The sequence below is a fragment of the Chiroxiphia lanceolata genome, chromosome 5, assembly GCF_009829145.1.
Source record: "Chiroxiphia lanceolata isolate bChiLan1 chromosome 5, bChiLan1.pri, whole genome shotgun sequence".
Classification (NCBI taxonomy): Eukaryota; Metazoa; Chordata; class Aves; order Passeriformes; family Pipridae; genus Chiroxiphia; species Chiroxiphia lanceolata.
The window spans coordinates 15291316-15306658 of NC_045641.1; the positions used below are offsets into that span (position 1 = coordinate 15291316).

The 15343-nt window shown below is 35.3% G+C and overlaps 1 protein-coding gene across 12 annotated transcripts in view; it reads left to right on the top strand.

The window, feature by feature from the left end:
• Positions 1-15343, top strand: part of KIF21A (kinesin family member 21A) — an 87867-nt gene that overhangs the window by 48813 nt on the left and 23711 nt on the right. For 6 of the 12 annotated variants that reach the window (XM_032688378.1, XM_032688381.1, XM_032688387.1 and 3 more), the window contains exons 11-24: positions 318-521; positions 3896-3934; positions 6148-6232; positions 6409-6526; positions 7674-7862; positions 8786-8985; positions 9370-9477; positions 9967-10035; positions 10146-10357; positions 11035-11188; positions 11540-11737; positions 12072-12173; positions 13948-14113; positions 14623-14643. In XM_032688378.1, coding sequence (XP_032544269.1) covers positions 318-521; positions 3896-3934; positions 6148-6232; positions 6409-6526; positions 7674-7862; positions 8786-8985; positions 9370-9477; positions 9967-10035; positions 10146-10357; positions 11035-11188; positions 11540-11737; positions 12072-12173; positions 13948-14113; positions 14623-14643 — 1865 coding nt within the window. The remainder of the gene's footprint in view (positions 1-317; positions 522-3895; positions 3935-6147; positions 6233-6408; positions 6527-7673; positions 7863-8785; positions 8986-9369; positions 9478-9966; positions 10036-10145; positions 10358-11034; positions 11189-11539; positions 11738-12071; positions 12174-13947; positions 14114-14622; positions 14644-15343) is intronic. The other 6 variants (XM_032688380.1, XM_032688390.1, XM_032688388.1 and 3 more) reach the window with 3 other exon arrangements.

Genomic DNA, 15343 nt, shown 5'->3' on the forward strand with positions numbered 1-15343 from the left:
TAAATTTAAAAAACCCCTCTAAATATTTTAGATATTTTTATTTATCTATTTCTTGGACACGTATCACGCAAAAAAAAATTATCTGGCCTATACCCACTTAGTGCTAGAGCTTTTGTGTGGCATTCATGTAACATGTATATACATATAGCATATACAGATATGTATGTGTACATATATGTGTGTATGTTCATACAGACGTTTGTATTTTCATGTATTCCGAAGGAAATGTGTTGAAGGTACAGATGCTAAAAAGGGTACATTTCAGGTATAGACAATACTTGTAATTCATTGTCTAAATTTTTTTTTTTTTTATTAAGAGCAAAATTATTAGAAAGTGAAGCAGTGAATGAAAATCTTCGACGCAACTTGTCAAGAGCTTCATCAAGAGCCGCATATTTTGGTGGACCATCAGCATTTTCTGCTTCTATGCTTTCTTCAGAGAAAGAGACAATGGAAATTCTAGATATAGCCAAGAAAGATCTAGAAAAGCTGAAAAAAAAAGAAAGGAAAAAGAAAAAGAGGTGGTGTACAAATTACAATGCTATTTCTTTTCTCTTTATTAGTAAAGAGGTGTATTTTTTAACGATTGAGACTTAAATATTAATTTATTGTTATTGTCTGGGTTTGGACTCTAAACTGCTGTTCCTTCAAACCCTTTTACACATTGAAGTTATAGATGTTTTTCTTTTGCATCTTTTCTTTCAGTGAAATATGCAGTATTTGTAGAATGAATGTCTCTGTTATAATGAATTTTTATATATAATTATGCACAATGGTAAAAGCACAGGTGCTCTCCATAAATTTTGATATTTTACAATTTTTTTAAATGCATTTGAAATTCAACAGAAGTTTTAAAAAAAATTATAAACTTTTTTTCAACTCTGTCAAAATTGAAACCGCTTTCTGAAGAAAAGATATTCTGAATAGCTGGGAATTCTTTGGTGATTCTTGGAATGGCTTCTTTTGCTTTATCTTCTGCTTCTATGAATGTTTTTAATTTGAGGTTTCCTAATTCTCTGCAACATCATGCTTTGCTCTGTTTTGCTGTCCAACTTCTCATCTACTAAAATCCTCATAGACAATGACATAAATGCCTGTTCAGACAGCAGTTAATACAAGGTTTTGTTTGTGTACTCAGAGACTTTGATTTCATTAAAAATTTCACCCTTTTATCTGAATTTTCCCCATGCTTCTAATCTATTACTCTTTCTTATAATGGTCCTTCAGACTTCTACAAGTTCAGAGTAAAACTAAAACAGTATAAGCTGGAAATACAGTCCAAGTATAAAGTAGGTTCTATATCTATAAATCCATTCACCACACAAATGTCTGATACTTGTAGAGAACACTCATTTTAATAACAATTCGATTCTTCATTTGCATATTATTTTTCAGGAAGCTCTTATACTTTTTTGGGATTTTGATGGATTTTGTCTCATGTTTGTAGGAACTTGAGGGCAAGATGGAAGTATTAAATAAAATCAACAGAACGTTCTGGCCTCTCATAGGCCAAGCACTTCAGTATGACCTGTAACTATAAATGCAGGAACAAAGAGTTTTGATTTTGTATGTTTTAACACATTTTAAAATCAAGCATGCATTTAACTACATGCTTAGATAGAACCTCAGGTTTTAGGTTGGGGCCTGAATATTAGACAGAAGACAGGACTGTGTCTGTATAAAGGTTACTAGATACATTGAGTAATATCTCTTATTGTAGGAGATTATGATTTAAAAAAAAATTTTTTTTGACAGTTATACTATACCTACAGTAGTAAGTAAAACAAATGGTTGTTCATTTTGTCTTTCTTTTGGTTTTTTTTTTCTGAAAGAAATTTCTGCATCTAGTCATACTTGCTCATACCAGGACAATCATCTTGTGATGGGATAGCCAAGTAGTCTGATCCAGAAGTATTGACTACTTACCATAAACTATTTTTGCTATCAATTTTCTGTCCTAGCAGTATAGAATTAGAGAACCATAGAAAAATTTAAGTTGGAAGAGATCTCTTGATGGTCCAGCCTCTGTCTTAAAGTGGGTCTTGTGTTTTGTAGAATAGGATCATAATCTTCAAAGTGCTGGTGAGGTTTGAATCTGTATACTGGCCTATCTGCAGACTGCTTTGTAATAAATAATTATAAATTTCTGAGGTGCATATGTTGAGAGAAAAATTCCTTAGATGCTAAGAAATATTAGAATTTGAGGCATTATATGTTGTCACACTTGTTACTTGCTGAGTGCCTCTATCTAATTAGTGAAATACAGTGTCTGTGTTCAGGTTTTATAACTGTGAATTTTTATTCCATTGAAATTTCAGGAATCGGCATTGAGTTTGTTAATGTATTGCACAGACACAATTTACCCTGAAGTTTGGTAGGGATTCTTTGCTCTACTTCTGTCTTCTACAGGCATTTAGTTGCTTTTACTGTACTATTTCTTTTTAGGGTTGCTGTTCTTTGGCAGTTGTCTAACTAGCATTTTTCTATTAAAATGGGATTGGTAAGCCTAGCTACTAGTTCTGCCCCATCTGCTGCCTTTCTTGATCTTTTGTTTCCTGGTTATGGATCAGTACAATAAAAGGTGCATAATTTTAAATACATGCAACTTATCTAAATTGTTGTAAGGTAGACTGAAGATCTAAGAACCAGTTTCTGAATGAGCAGCAGGCTTGTACTGCTCTATATCTGTAGCCTTTAATAAGCATCTGTCATAAAGTTTAACAGAAACAGTTTACATGGCAGTAATGTTTTGGCTACTGAAAAATTGACATGCTTGACTGGAGTGTCCCACACTGTGACTTACTCACCAGAAGACCCAGAGCAAACCTTCCACATTCCTTTCAGTTGTTAGTCAGCCATCTTTGACTGTTGTCTTTTGACTTCCCCAACCTTTATTAAACTAAATGAGTGATAAAATTACATGGGGTTCAGAGTGTTAACTCCAAGCTGATACTGAAGGAAGATGAGGCATTATAAGGTGGAAAGGAAGCAAAAGCTCTTGCTCAAAACTTTCTCGTAATGGGAACATGAGGAATTTCAGTAGTTGATGAATTTTAAGCCAGCTCTGTGCTTACATAAGTCATTCAGACATTTCTTTACTGATGCATCCACATTCGTTCAAGAGAAATAAGTACAGGGAGAAATACTAACATTTTGTCCATCTCATTGCTTCTGGTGCATGTTTTTTGTTAATTTATTAAAAAATAACAAGCAATGATTGGCATGTATTTTTTGAATCCCAGAAAAACAAACTGCAGTTTTCTACTTTGTATTTAAAAACAAACAACAAAACCCCAAGCAAAAAAACATGAATGCAGTTTGAAGATTTTTTTATGAGTTATATTCAGAATATATTATTTAGAATATTAATACAAAATTTTTCTTATTTCTACTTTATTTACAATATGTTATCAACATATATAAAATCAGTGTGTATTTTTTTTTCCTTATATATTCCTGGGGATTTATAACTTCAGGTCAATGGCAGTATTTCCAATTCTCAGTATTTTAACTGCCAGTTTTAAGTGGCAAAAGAGGAGAAAGCTTTTTCTAGAATTGGGAGATCTTTAAAATTCATGATTGGAAATAATTCTCAAAGTGAAATATATTGTCTAAAACTTCTTCCTTAGTGTAACTTGAATTTACAATTGTTGACAGTGGCAGATTAGTTAATCTACAAATGCTTCTTCTTTGTTTTCTGTTTACTTTCCAACTGTGCAAGATATATTGCCTTTTTACTACTTGTTGTCTCTTGATGGTATCTTTTAAAATTTCATTTTAAACTCCACAAGCTCATATATATCATTTTTTTACCTTCTTATCACTTTTGCTTTTCACTGTCTGGTTTGTCCTTCATTGGCTTGGCCTTCCAATACTGTACCTCGTGCTTTTGAAGGCTACAGAAACTTGAGGAAAGCAGTCAAGAAGAAAGAAGGTTGGAATATTTCCCAGGTTTTTAATTACCTGTCATTTCAATTAACTGGTTGTCATACATGAAAAGGAGTTGGGTGGATTCATAGGTACTTCAGGAGTAGTTAATTTGGGTTTTCAAAATTCTTTCTTGTGTTTTGACTTTCAACAAATGTTCTGACTGGAAGAAACCTCTGTTGTGGAATTGAGGTTGACTCTGGGATTGCAGCATTGAGCAAGCTTTTGTGGGGAGGTGGTGCTTTTGGGAATTCCTGTAGAATTAAGTAAATTTCTTTTCTTGCACGACCTGTATGGAATAAAAGGCAAGAGGAAGGTGCAGTAGTGCATACAGTATGAAATGTCTAGCAGGCAGTATATGACAATAATAATAATTTTGGCATGTGAGATCAAGAATGTCTTGGACCTTCACAACTCAGTTGTCTGCTTCTTTTGTTTCTGAAAGCACGTGACTGAAGCCTCGATCATTCCTTTCATTCGGTTTGAGCCAAACCAGTAGATAAAGTAGTAAATCATAGAAAGCAGTAAAACGGAGGACTCTAAAAAGAGAAATATACTGTGTTTAGAAGTGAAAGTAAGGGAGTTTTTATTTTTCTGCTGTCTTCTTTGATCCAAAATTTATGCAGACAATGTGAATCCACAGATTAGTATCACACATATTAAGCAGTACAGTTCTGCCTGGGAGAGCTTCTGGCTCTCCTTCCTTTTGTCTCTTCCCTTTCTTAGGCAGAACACATTCTCTGCAGTGATGAGCTCTGTGCTATCTGCAGGTGGAAGGGAAACTGTGAATTTGCCTCAATCTGCATGAGGATTGCAGCTAAGATCCATCATTACTTAGTCTTAAAAACCAACATAAAACATAACATGTTCTTTGCTGAGGGAGATGAGAATCTATGGAAATGAGATTATCTGGCTCAGTGTTCCCTGTTTGGCATTTTTTTTGTGTACAGATCTTGTTAGGCTTTTTAATTCCAGCATCCCCAGCTTTCTGGGGTCCAAGCAAAAATTTTCTGCCTTGTGCAGCTCATCACTGTAATAAGTGGGGCTGAAGGAACCAGTTAACACCGAACAGGTTAAAAAGTATTATAACAAAAAAATCCTATGTACACAAAAGAACTGTGTTACTCAACTGGCACTTTTGAAATTTGAATTGTTTTAAGGGTGGTTTTAAAGGTGTCACTTGACAAATTGTAGTATCTCAAATCTACTGAATATTTCTTCTCAGTGCACTGAGTATTGGATTTGTCCAAGAGTTAGATCTCGAGTCTGAGCTCCTTTTGGTGTCAGTGGAGGAAGATGTGCATTTCTAGTTACGGTGCCTGATCAGTGACAGCACGTGACTTGCCAAAATTTTATGCAACTGAAGTTAGTTGAGGTGGATTCCACATTATGCAATCCTAACCACATTTTTTCATTATTACCCCCTATGCATCTAGCCTTATTCTGTCATGATTTCCCATCCATTGGAGATTTGGGTTGTGCACAAGTATCTCTAGAGTGACTGACACCTGGTCTGTGATAATTTGCAAAGTGACATTGGTTTTTTTGTTTTGTATTTGCATGTGATGTCTTATATGTGCACTTAAAAATGTTAAAACTTGCCGTAATGGCTAATACACCAAACCTTTAAAATGAAACAAAAAAAAAAACCCCGCTGTAAACCCTTTTTGTTGCATCGATGCCTATTTTGAGCATTCCCTTGATGTCCAAGTAGATAACTTTGATCAAAAGAGTAGTTAGTTTTAGTATGATAAATTAGGATATTATTTAAGGTTTATGTATACATTTTCAGACTATTCTAAGCACAGTAGGCTCTGTTATAGCTTGAGAGTGTCCTAATACCTGTAATGTATGTTGTACTTGCACACAATGTTCTTTCTTTGTTTTGTAAAAACTACTCTGGGTACACTGCAACTTCCATGCAAAATGAGTGCTACTGTAGTATGTGGAGATGGGTATTACAATTGTCCCAGTTGTGTAGTATGCTGAACAATGTGCAAATCATTGCTATTACTTTGCAAGCCAAGATTAAGAGTAATTAGGCATTATTTTATTATCTGCAGAAGTTTGGAAGTTGTATTTTACCCATGCCCAACACCTGTAACTTTTTCTAACTACACTTTTGTTTTCATCTTTATTTGGAATTAAAACATTGGTTGGGGGATGGGAAGCACATGTCATTTCAGTCTGTGAATATTTTCTGTCTGCCTCTTCTACTAGTGTTAAAGAGGATAACACAGATAATGAGCAGGAGAAGAGAGATGAAAAAGGCACTTCGGAGAGAGAGAATAATGAATTGGAGGCAGTAAGTATTTAGAAGTGTTTGGTTTATTTGTTTATTGTCTGTTTAAAGATTTACAAGATTATAGAAAGGAAATTCGGAATGGGTCAGGTGAATACTGCGGCTTCACAGTGATAGTCACAAGGGATTGGGAGATGGAAAAGCTTGGGTGTGCTTCAACATCTTTGTATGTTTTTTAGGAGGAAATTCAGGAAGTAAGTGATCACGAGGATGAAGAAGAGGAAGATGATGAGGATGAAGATGACATGGAAGTTGTTGAAAGTTCAGATGAATCAGATACTGACTCTGATGAAAAAGGTGATGTCAGTGCAATATTCTGTAGAATTTTACAAATAATATCTGTCATACCTCAGGTTTTAGTAGGCAAGATAGCCTGTTGTCAACCAACTGCCCATAATTCTCTGTGAATTTTATGTCCAGTGAGTAATTTTTTTGGTTATGTGATAAAACATGTAATAGATAGCTGATGAAGTGTCCCTGTTACTGGCTTTAAAACTGACCAGAGACCATCAGGTGTTTGATAACATATTTCTTCCTTGGTTAAAATATCCAAAGTGTAAGGTTTAAGTACTGGATTATTTTTATGACTCTGGACTAATCACCAAGGGGATAGCTCCTACCAGCTACTTTGGAAATGGCAGAATTTTATTTGAAAGGCTAAAAGTCCATCAGCCTTCCTCATTTTTGTGTAGCAAGAGTCAGAAACAGAATCATCAGCAATTCTCTCATGTGAATCAGGGCAAGTGGGCAAACCAATGTTGGTTTCTTCTTGTCACACAAACCATTATCGGGAACCTGAAAAAGAATGATCCTTAACTGATATCTTTATTCTAGAGCACATAATGTTAAGACAAAAAGGGACCTAATTGGCTAAAGAAATTAATTCAACTTTTATGAATTTGTCATATTGGTTAGTCCTTTTTCCTTGCTTTTTCCTCCTGCTTTTCTCATTCCCTTCACCATTCCACTTCTATGACTGAGATGGTTCCTGTCTTCTTAGAATCCTGGCTGTATCTTTCTAAGATCTAGAGAAGGGAAAGTCTCCCTTTGGAGTCTGCCAGAAGTCAGTTTTTCCTTTTATAACCTGCTGGGTTTATGAATGACAGTTATTCACCAGCCCTCATGTATGGCTGAAATCTTGCAACTTTTTGTATGGGGAAGGACAGGTTGCTGGTATTCTGATTTAAATGTGAGTAATTACAACATAATTACTGTGATCCAATGTGAGATATCTTTCCCTATCTGTTTCTCAGTTCTAGGATTGAGAGTGTATAAGAAAGAGACTTTAACAAGAATTGCAAATAAGAGTTTTGCTTGCTGCATTGTAATTTGTGTAGAATTCTTCTATGCGCAGTTTACATGGCAGCAAATGACTGAGATTGCAAGGAGTATCTATATTCATGTGATTCTTGCTGTTACCTTAACAGAACTCTTTTTATTTCAGAAAATTATCAAGCTGACTTGGCAAATATCACCTGTGAAATAGCCATTAAGCAGAAACTGATAGATGAGCTAGAAAACAGCCAGCGAAGATTGCAGACACTGAAAAAACAGTATGAAGAGAAACTAATGATGCTACAACATAAAATTCGAGACACTCAGCTTGAAAGAGATCAGGTTCTTCAAAACCTTGGTAAGAAGTACAAAATCATTGATCTTGTGTAAGCTATTCAAGTTGAACTGTTTGCTACTTCCTTCGTTTTCTTTTTCAAATGTGATGAGAAATTGCAGAAAATAGAAATAGGTTTATATCCATAATACCAGTGTATCATTCTTTATTCTAGTTTCTACCAAAATTAGAGAAAAAATTTTTAGAAATATACTGCTACTGACGGGTATTTGATTTGGTTGAATAAGTATTTTTAGTTTTCTAGGAGGTCTCATTTTAATGTCATCCTTGAGATAGTTCCTGAATGAAAGGTGTTTTCCTGCTTTCTACTCCCCACTCTCTTTTTATATGCATAAAAATAAAAACAAGGAAGAGTGATCTTTCAGAGATGTTCTACTGCCCAAACTTTTTGAATATATAATAGTATTGAGATGAAAAACCATCTGTGACTCAGGAGTCCTAAGACACAAAAAACCTGAACTTTTTGGTAGAGTACTGAGGAAAGTATTTTGTTTTTGTTTTTTAAAAATATACTATATGTGCTTTATAGTTATATACTTTATAAGCTTTTGCTGTTCCCTTACTCCTTCAACTTTCCCTTTTGATCAGTATCAGAAAAGGAATACTTGGCTTGATGGCGTTTAGGACTGTAGTTATACTCTTGTACACACATGTGAACAAGGATGTGTATTTGTGTCTTCAGGTGCTCAGATTTGTTGTCTAATGCAAAGAAATCAGAGGAAAGTGTTAATACTTGATCTCTTATCCCAGAATGCATACAAGGTGGAAAGTTCAATGCAATGCAGGAGAAAGGAATTAGAGGCAAATTAGGGCTTTTTTTAAGGTATTGCAGATAATGCTAAAGCAGAGGAAGCAGTCATCTGCTGTGGCTGGCAAAGTGAAGATATCCTGAACAAAAGCAGATTAAGAATTCCATTTTGTTCTAGGTTCTGTAGAGACCTATTCAGAAGAAAAGGCAAAAAAAATCAAGTCAGAATATGAAAAGAAACTCCAAGCCATGAATAAAGAACTGCAGAGGCTTCAAACAGCACAAAAGGAACATGCACGATTGCTTAAAAATCAGTCTCAATATGAAAAGCAACTCAAGAAACTGCAGCAGGAGGTGACAGAGATGAAGAAAACAAAGGTATATATTGGTTAATTGAAGTGTACAATGAGTGTTTACTGAAAATTGGGTTGAAATCTCCTGTGTACCCATCTCCCAGATAACTGTTAGCTGCTCGAAAGTCTGAAAATAGAAAAGTTATGAGGACTGTGCTATTCCTGGAGGAGAGGGGTAGCTTTTAGGTTTAATGAACAGAAATTACAGTATCAAAAATGCAGAAGCTTGCACAGCTTATTAGCTGTCATTCAGCACTGAGTGAAAAAGGCACATTAGATGGAGGAGGTAAATTGCTAAAAGCATGTAATATACCGGAAAATGACAATTTGAAGAAGAAACTCTGTATGAGTGGCGGCAGGAAGCAGCACTTCGTGTGAACAGCTTTTCTAAGTGATGACCTCTTTACAGGTTCGCTTGATGAAACAAATGAAAGAAGAGCAGGAAAAAGCAAGAATGACTGAATCTAGAAGAAATAGAGAGATTGCACAGCTTAAGAAGGAGCAACGCAAACGAGAGGTGATTTGACAGATAAAGAACTTTAGTTTCGAATAAGCATCTGTCATTATGATGTGCATCTGTTTGCAGGCACACGCCCTGTGTACACACACTGAGGCAGGCATATACCTGTATATTTTCACCAGCCAAAATGCACAAAATTTACTCTGACTTCTATGATAACTCAGTTTCTAGCTTCAGGTGATAAGCCTTCTATTTTCTGTTGTGCTTATTGAATATGTATATCAATGTTATTTTATTAGTGAGTCTTCACAAAATTCTTTCTGCCACCTTGCTTGCATGTAAGTATTCTTCTAATAGAGAACTGATACAGTGAAGCACTAACTTTCATTCTCCCTAGAAAGAGCAAGAAGCAATTGTGACTTGACCGCTTCATGTCACAACAATTTAGTAGATTTGCATTAGTGTGTAAATGTCTGTTTTTAATACAATACAATCCTTGTGGCAGATAATGGAAAAATATCATGTGCTGCTTGTATTTTTTCACAGCATCAACTCAAGCTTCTGGAAGCTCAGAAAAGAAATCAAGAGGTGATCTTACGTCGCAAAACTGAAGAGGTATTGTGGTAAAACAGCAATTAATCTTTGAAAACAGAATGATATTGTATTGCTGTAACTTAGAACACAGTTCTGGAAAGAGTTAATCATGCCTTTGCACTCTGTTTCAGGTCACGGCCCTTCGTCGGCAAGTAAGGCCTCTGTCTGATAAAGTGGCAGGGAAAGTAAGTCGAAAGCTGAGTCTGCCCGAGCATTCTATGCAGGAAGCAAGTTCCAGCTTAGCAGCCGAGCACGATGGCTCCAGAACAGCAGCACAGCAGAAGATGAGGATTCCTGTTGCTAGGGTTCAAGCATTATCTGTAACTGCAACAAATGGAACAGGGTAAGGATTCAAACTCTTTAGTACTCTCTTAGGAGAACTGAAAATTGCATGGATTTTCTGGCAGATAATGTTTAGATGATACATGTTGCAGCAGTTGTTATTTGTCAGACTGTTGTCATGTAGTGCTCATAAAATGGGCACTTTACCTTTATCAAAACCAATGTTACTTTTCTGGGTTTAAGACAATGTAGAATAATATAAAATGGCATTAAAGGACAAGTCTCATAAACTATATTTTGAAATTTTGAGGTTTTTTAATCTACTCCTCAAGAAAAATACCCTTGGTGGTCCAATGCCAGCAGCATTCTTAAGTACAAAAAAAACTTGTTGGAAATGCAGTTTAATGTATTAGGTTTATTTGTGCTCTTCCACTATGGTTTAAAGCAGATCTTCTTTTTAAGTAGGGAATAACTCCTAGGTGGCATTTGAATTCAATAGTGTGTCATAAAAGATGCTGTAGTGTATGATACCTGTTTTTCAAGTGCAACATATTAAGGTGCAGTGCAGTTCAGGGCTGGATGGAGGTAGCTCTGTGGTGCAATGAAAAACTGCAGGAAATTCTCTGTGAAATTTTAAAGTTGTCTGTGAAAAATACTCTGACCTGATCATTTCCATATTCAAATTTATAACTGGACTACTTTAGACTTAGCTGTATGTTTCTCTTGAATTTATCACAGAAAGAAATATCAGCGGAAAGCAGTGACAAGCAGAGTTTACTCCTCAAAGGCAGCCAGGATGAAGTGGCAGTTACTTGAACGCAGAGTGACTGATATTATTATGCAGAGGATGACTATTTCCAATATGGAGGCAGATATGAACAGGTTACTTACGGTGGGTAATCTACTGTGCACTGTTGGCTGTACCACTATATTAAATAGAGAGCAGTGCAAGCATGTCTGCTGTGAATGAATTGTTGTTGTGGTGACATTGGCAAAGTGGCTTGGAATCCATTGCAGTCAGTGAAGACACTCTTGACTCCAGTAAGCATTTGAACCATGGGATTGCTGTGCCTAGTAAGAAATTAATGTGATCATCTGCAAATATATTACTATATTCACCTGTGTAACTTCTTCCCATAGAATTCATGATATGTGATAAAGAAAACAAAACAAAAAGGCACTTAAATACCCTAAGGTCTTACTAATTCCTTTTTATGTTACATTATGTCTTTGGGAAAAATAGCAACGTGAAGAACTTACAAAAAGAAGAGAAAAGCTCTCAAAGAAAAGGGAGAAACTCATCAAAGATGGTGGCAGTGAAGCAGATAGAAATGTCCAAAACATAAATGAAGAGATGGAATCAGTAACTGCGAATATAGACTACATTAATGACAGCATTTCTGACTGCCAAGCAAATATTATGCAAATGGAGGAAGCAAAAGTAAGCCAAGTATTAATGCAAAAATGGTAAAATGGGGACAAGAAACACAACTGTGTTAGCCTTGAAAATGTTCTCACTTAAAAATTATTTTTGGTTTGTCTGTGTAATTACTGAACCTGGCAGTGAAAATTGGTGAAAGCTTTTGTGTGAAGTTTGAAATAAAACTGTTTATACAATTGAATTTTCATATCTGAGTTCTAGTGTCAATAGTGTAATGCAAGTTAAGATTGCAAAGCATTTAAATGTCAAAAACTGATGCTTTCTAGTCTGCTGGCATTAATATAATTCTTGGGACTTTTTCACAATCTGACTGTTTTTATTGTTGCACCCACAGGAAGAAGGAGAGACCTTGGATGTAACAGCAGTGATTAATGCTTGTACTTTGACAGAAGCTCGATATTTGCTTGATCACTTCCTCACAATGGGTATCAATAAGGTAACATGTTAAGTGAAGTACCCGTGTGCCAGGACTGTGGACTGTGCCATTAGCAGAGTTGTGCCAACATAAAGACTGACCAATATGCATTAGATAAAACAAAGCTGGTAAACACTACTGAGTCATGCTGGTTCTAAGTGTGAAGGCCCTTGAGATCTATCGTCCCCTTCAACTTGTTGCCTGATTTTTCAATCTGCAGTAGAGCCAACTTCACTGTACTCGTTACCACGTATTGTTCCTATAAGAGCACTAGCTTTTTGTAATCAAATAAATCACTTTCTGTGTTTTTAAACAACCTTCTAAAGAATGCTCAGGATCTCTTTTTAAAAGACTGGCTCAGCCGCTTTTGTAAAAATATGAAGCTTTAAAAAGTTATATATTGATGCATGGCATACTTTACTCATACTTTTGAGTAGAGCAATAGGGACTTTTTCTGAAAGCCTTGGGGAGTAATATTTTCAAAATGAGTGTTTGGCAGCTTATAGCCCTGTGCACACATGTATCATATTCTCTTGCTGCTGCTTTTGTTTCTGTCTGGAGAACAGTACTCAGTGTCATTAAATCAAATGAAATATTTCAAGGGTATTGAAATGATCTTTGATCAGTCCCAATGACCAATTCTCTGTTCTTTTTTTGCATTCTTGATTCATCACTATGCAGTAATCACAAAAGTTTGTGGAGAAAAAAGATAAAAAAACTGCCACAATCACATTGACTTTGGGAAATTTCAGTCTTTTGATATTTTTTCAGCCCTTGGGTGGGTTTGAATGGATCTTGCAACAGAGTTAATATGGGAAAAGTGCCTCTGACTTACTCTGTTAACAATTTTTGCTTATTATGATAGAAGGATCCACGATATGAAGGTTTCCATCATCTTTTTGATAAGTATCATGTAGAAATACTGAAGATATTTTTTTTTTTTTTTGCAAAATTGGTCATACTTGCTGTCTATTCTGTTGTTTGTTTTCATATGCAAAATGTGTCTATTGATCTGCAATTTTAGTTGAATCAGAATGTAATATGTAAGCTGATAGGGCTACACTTGTTTCTCAAGTGCTAGCACTCAGAGGCCTCTGTTGCCCTACAAATCTTTGAGAAGATGTGTTGTACCTTCATTTTTCTCTACTGTTTCTTTTGGAATTTGAAATTTGGAAATCTATTTGGAAAACATTCTCTGTAAATTTCTTTGGCTGTGTTTTCTACAGCTGAAAAATTCCCACTAATCCACGGGTCTAGGGAAATTCCCTTAGAATGAATTCTGTTGTAAGTTAGGCCATGAGATCTTTCATCAGAAGCTGAAAGTTCACCATGTGATTGTGTAGGAAAGATTATGTTTCTGGGTCCCACCCCATCCCACCTCCAACTCCCCTCTCATTCTTTATCATAGAGTATCATGGTAATAATTTTTTCAAAGAAACTTATTTGAGAAAAGTGAAAGTATGGATTTTTCAGATGCTTGGTACTCTTAAATAAATGCCAAGACTCTGAATTGCCCTTGGGAGTCATATCCAACTTAGCCACTAGATGCATATTTGCAAGGCAGTCTGAGGAATACAAGTTAACTGAATGATTAATGAGTCTCTTTAAAAGAAGAAAGAAAGAAAAAGACCTTTAGTTGATGCCTGATCTTTAGGATATGAAAAGAAGGTTGCAATATACACATTGTTTGTGCTTGTAGTTTTTAAAAAGTTTTGACAGTTCTCATTTTGTAAAAAAAGAGTTGTGACAAAACATTTGCCATCTTTCTTTCTTTCCTTCTTTCTCTCTCTCCTAGGGTCTCCAAGCAGCTCAAAAAGAAGCTCAGATCAAAGTTCTTGAGGGACGCCTTAAGCAGACAGAAATTACTAGTGCTACTCAAAACCAACTGCTGTTTCATATGCTAAAAGAAAAAGCTGAGTTAAATCCTGAACTTGATGCTTTTCTGGGTCATGCTTTGCAAGGTAGTTTTGTCGTCTTGTTTTTTTGAATAGTCAGCTGCATGTCACGTTTGCCTTTCATGCATGCTGTACTGGGCGTTCTAGACTATTTCCTCTCTGAATAGATGCTGTATTATAACACCATATACTTCACAATTGATGAGCATGTATGACATTTTTAAGTATACCCTCTCAGCAATGAAATGTAGGAAATTAAGTTTTTTTACTATTGAGATTTTTTAAAATTCAAATAATCTGCTTGTTATTTTTACAGAAGACAATGCATTTACAACATGGAATTGTTTTAACATGTGGATGTGAAATTCTAAATATTCAATGCTATTCAATCATCATATGCTAGTGATTTTGAACATAGCATTTTATACCTGTTACGGCATCTATTCTACTTCTCATGAGATGATACTAAGAAAAGTTTAGAATACATTTGGGTACTTTTGTTTTATTTCTTTTTATAAATGGATATGTTTTGATTGGAATGTTGCTTTTTTTTCCTTGTTGCTGTATTTACACAGACCTAGATAGCATACCACTAGGTAAGTATCTTTAGCTTTCTGTGTACTGTACAGCTGCATGAGTTACTAATGCATTCACGTTCACTAACTGGTGCATCTTAGAATTTGTGAGTGTGTGTGAAGTTTGCATGAACTATTTTGTAAATGTACTCATTATCAGGAGCTTACAGAGCATTTCTTCCTTTCTGAAAATGTCCCTAGCACTTGTGGTAGTAGCCCTCGTGGTAGTTAGATTTGCCACATAAGAAGTGAAGACAGTAAGCAGAACTGTATTTCAAATTTATAACTTGCTACTTATGAACCTAAAGTATGTTCAGCCTACAAAAAGCTATTCCATGATATACTACTGCTGTAGTTGTGACAAATTCTGCTCATCTTTTTAGGTCAAAAAAAAGGCAATTCTTAATGTGCAGGTCATTATTAACCTTTTGCAGATAGCTCATTCTGTAATGTAAATATTATGCAGAATGCAGGATTATATCTCACTTTTTCAATTGGGATTAAGTTACTGACTTCACTGATTTTGAGATGTCTTTTGTTGTTGTTGCTTTAAAATTATTCCCAAAAGAATTATGCTTATTTTTCTCCCCTTGACAAAATTGGCTGTGTTTGAAACTTGAAAAAAATATTCCTGGTATCAGTCTCAATTCCTTTTGTATTGTCTTATGCTGCTTTTAATCACATTATGCTGTCCTGTGCTAGTTTGCATAGGCATCTGAAA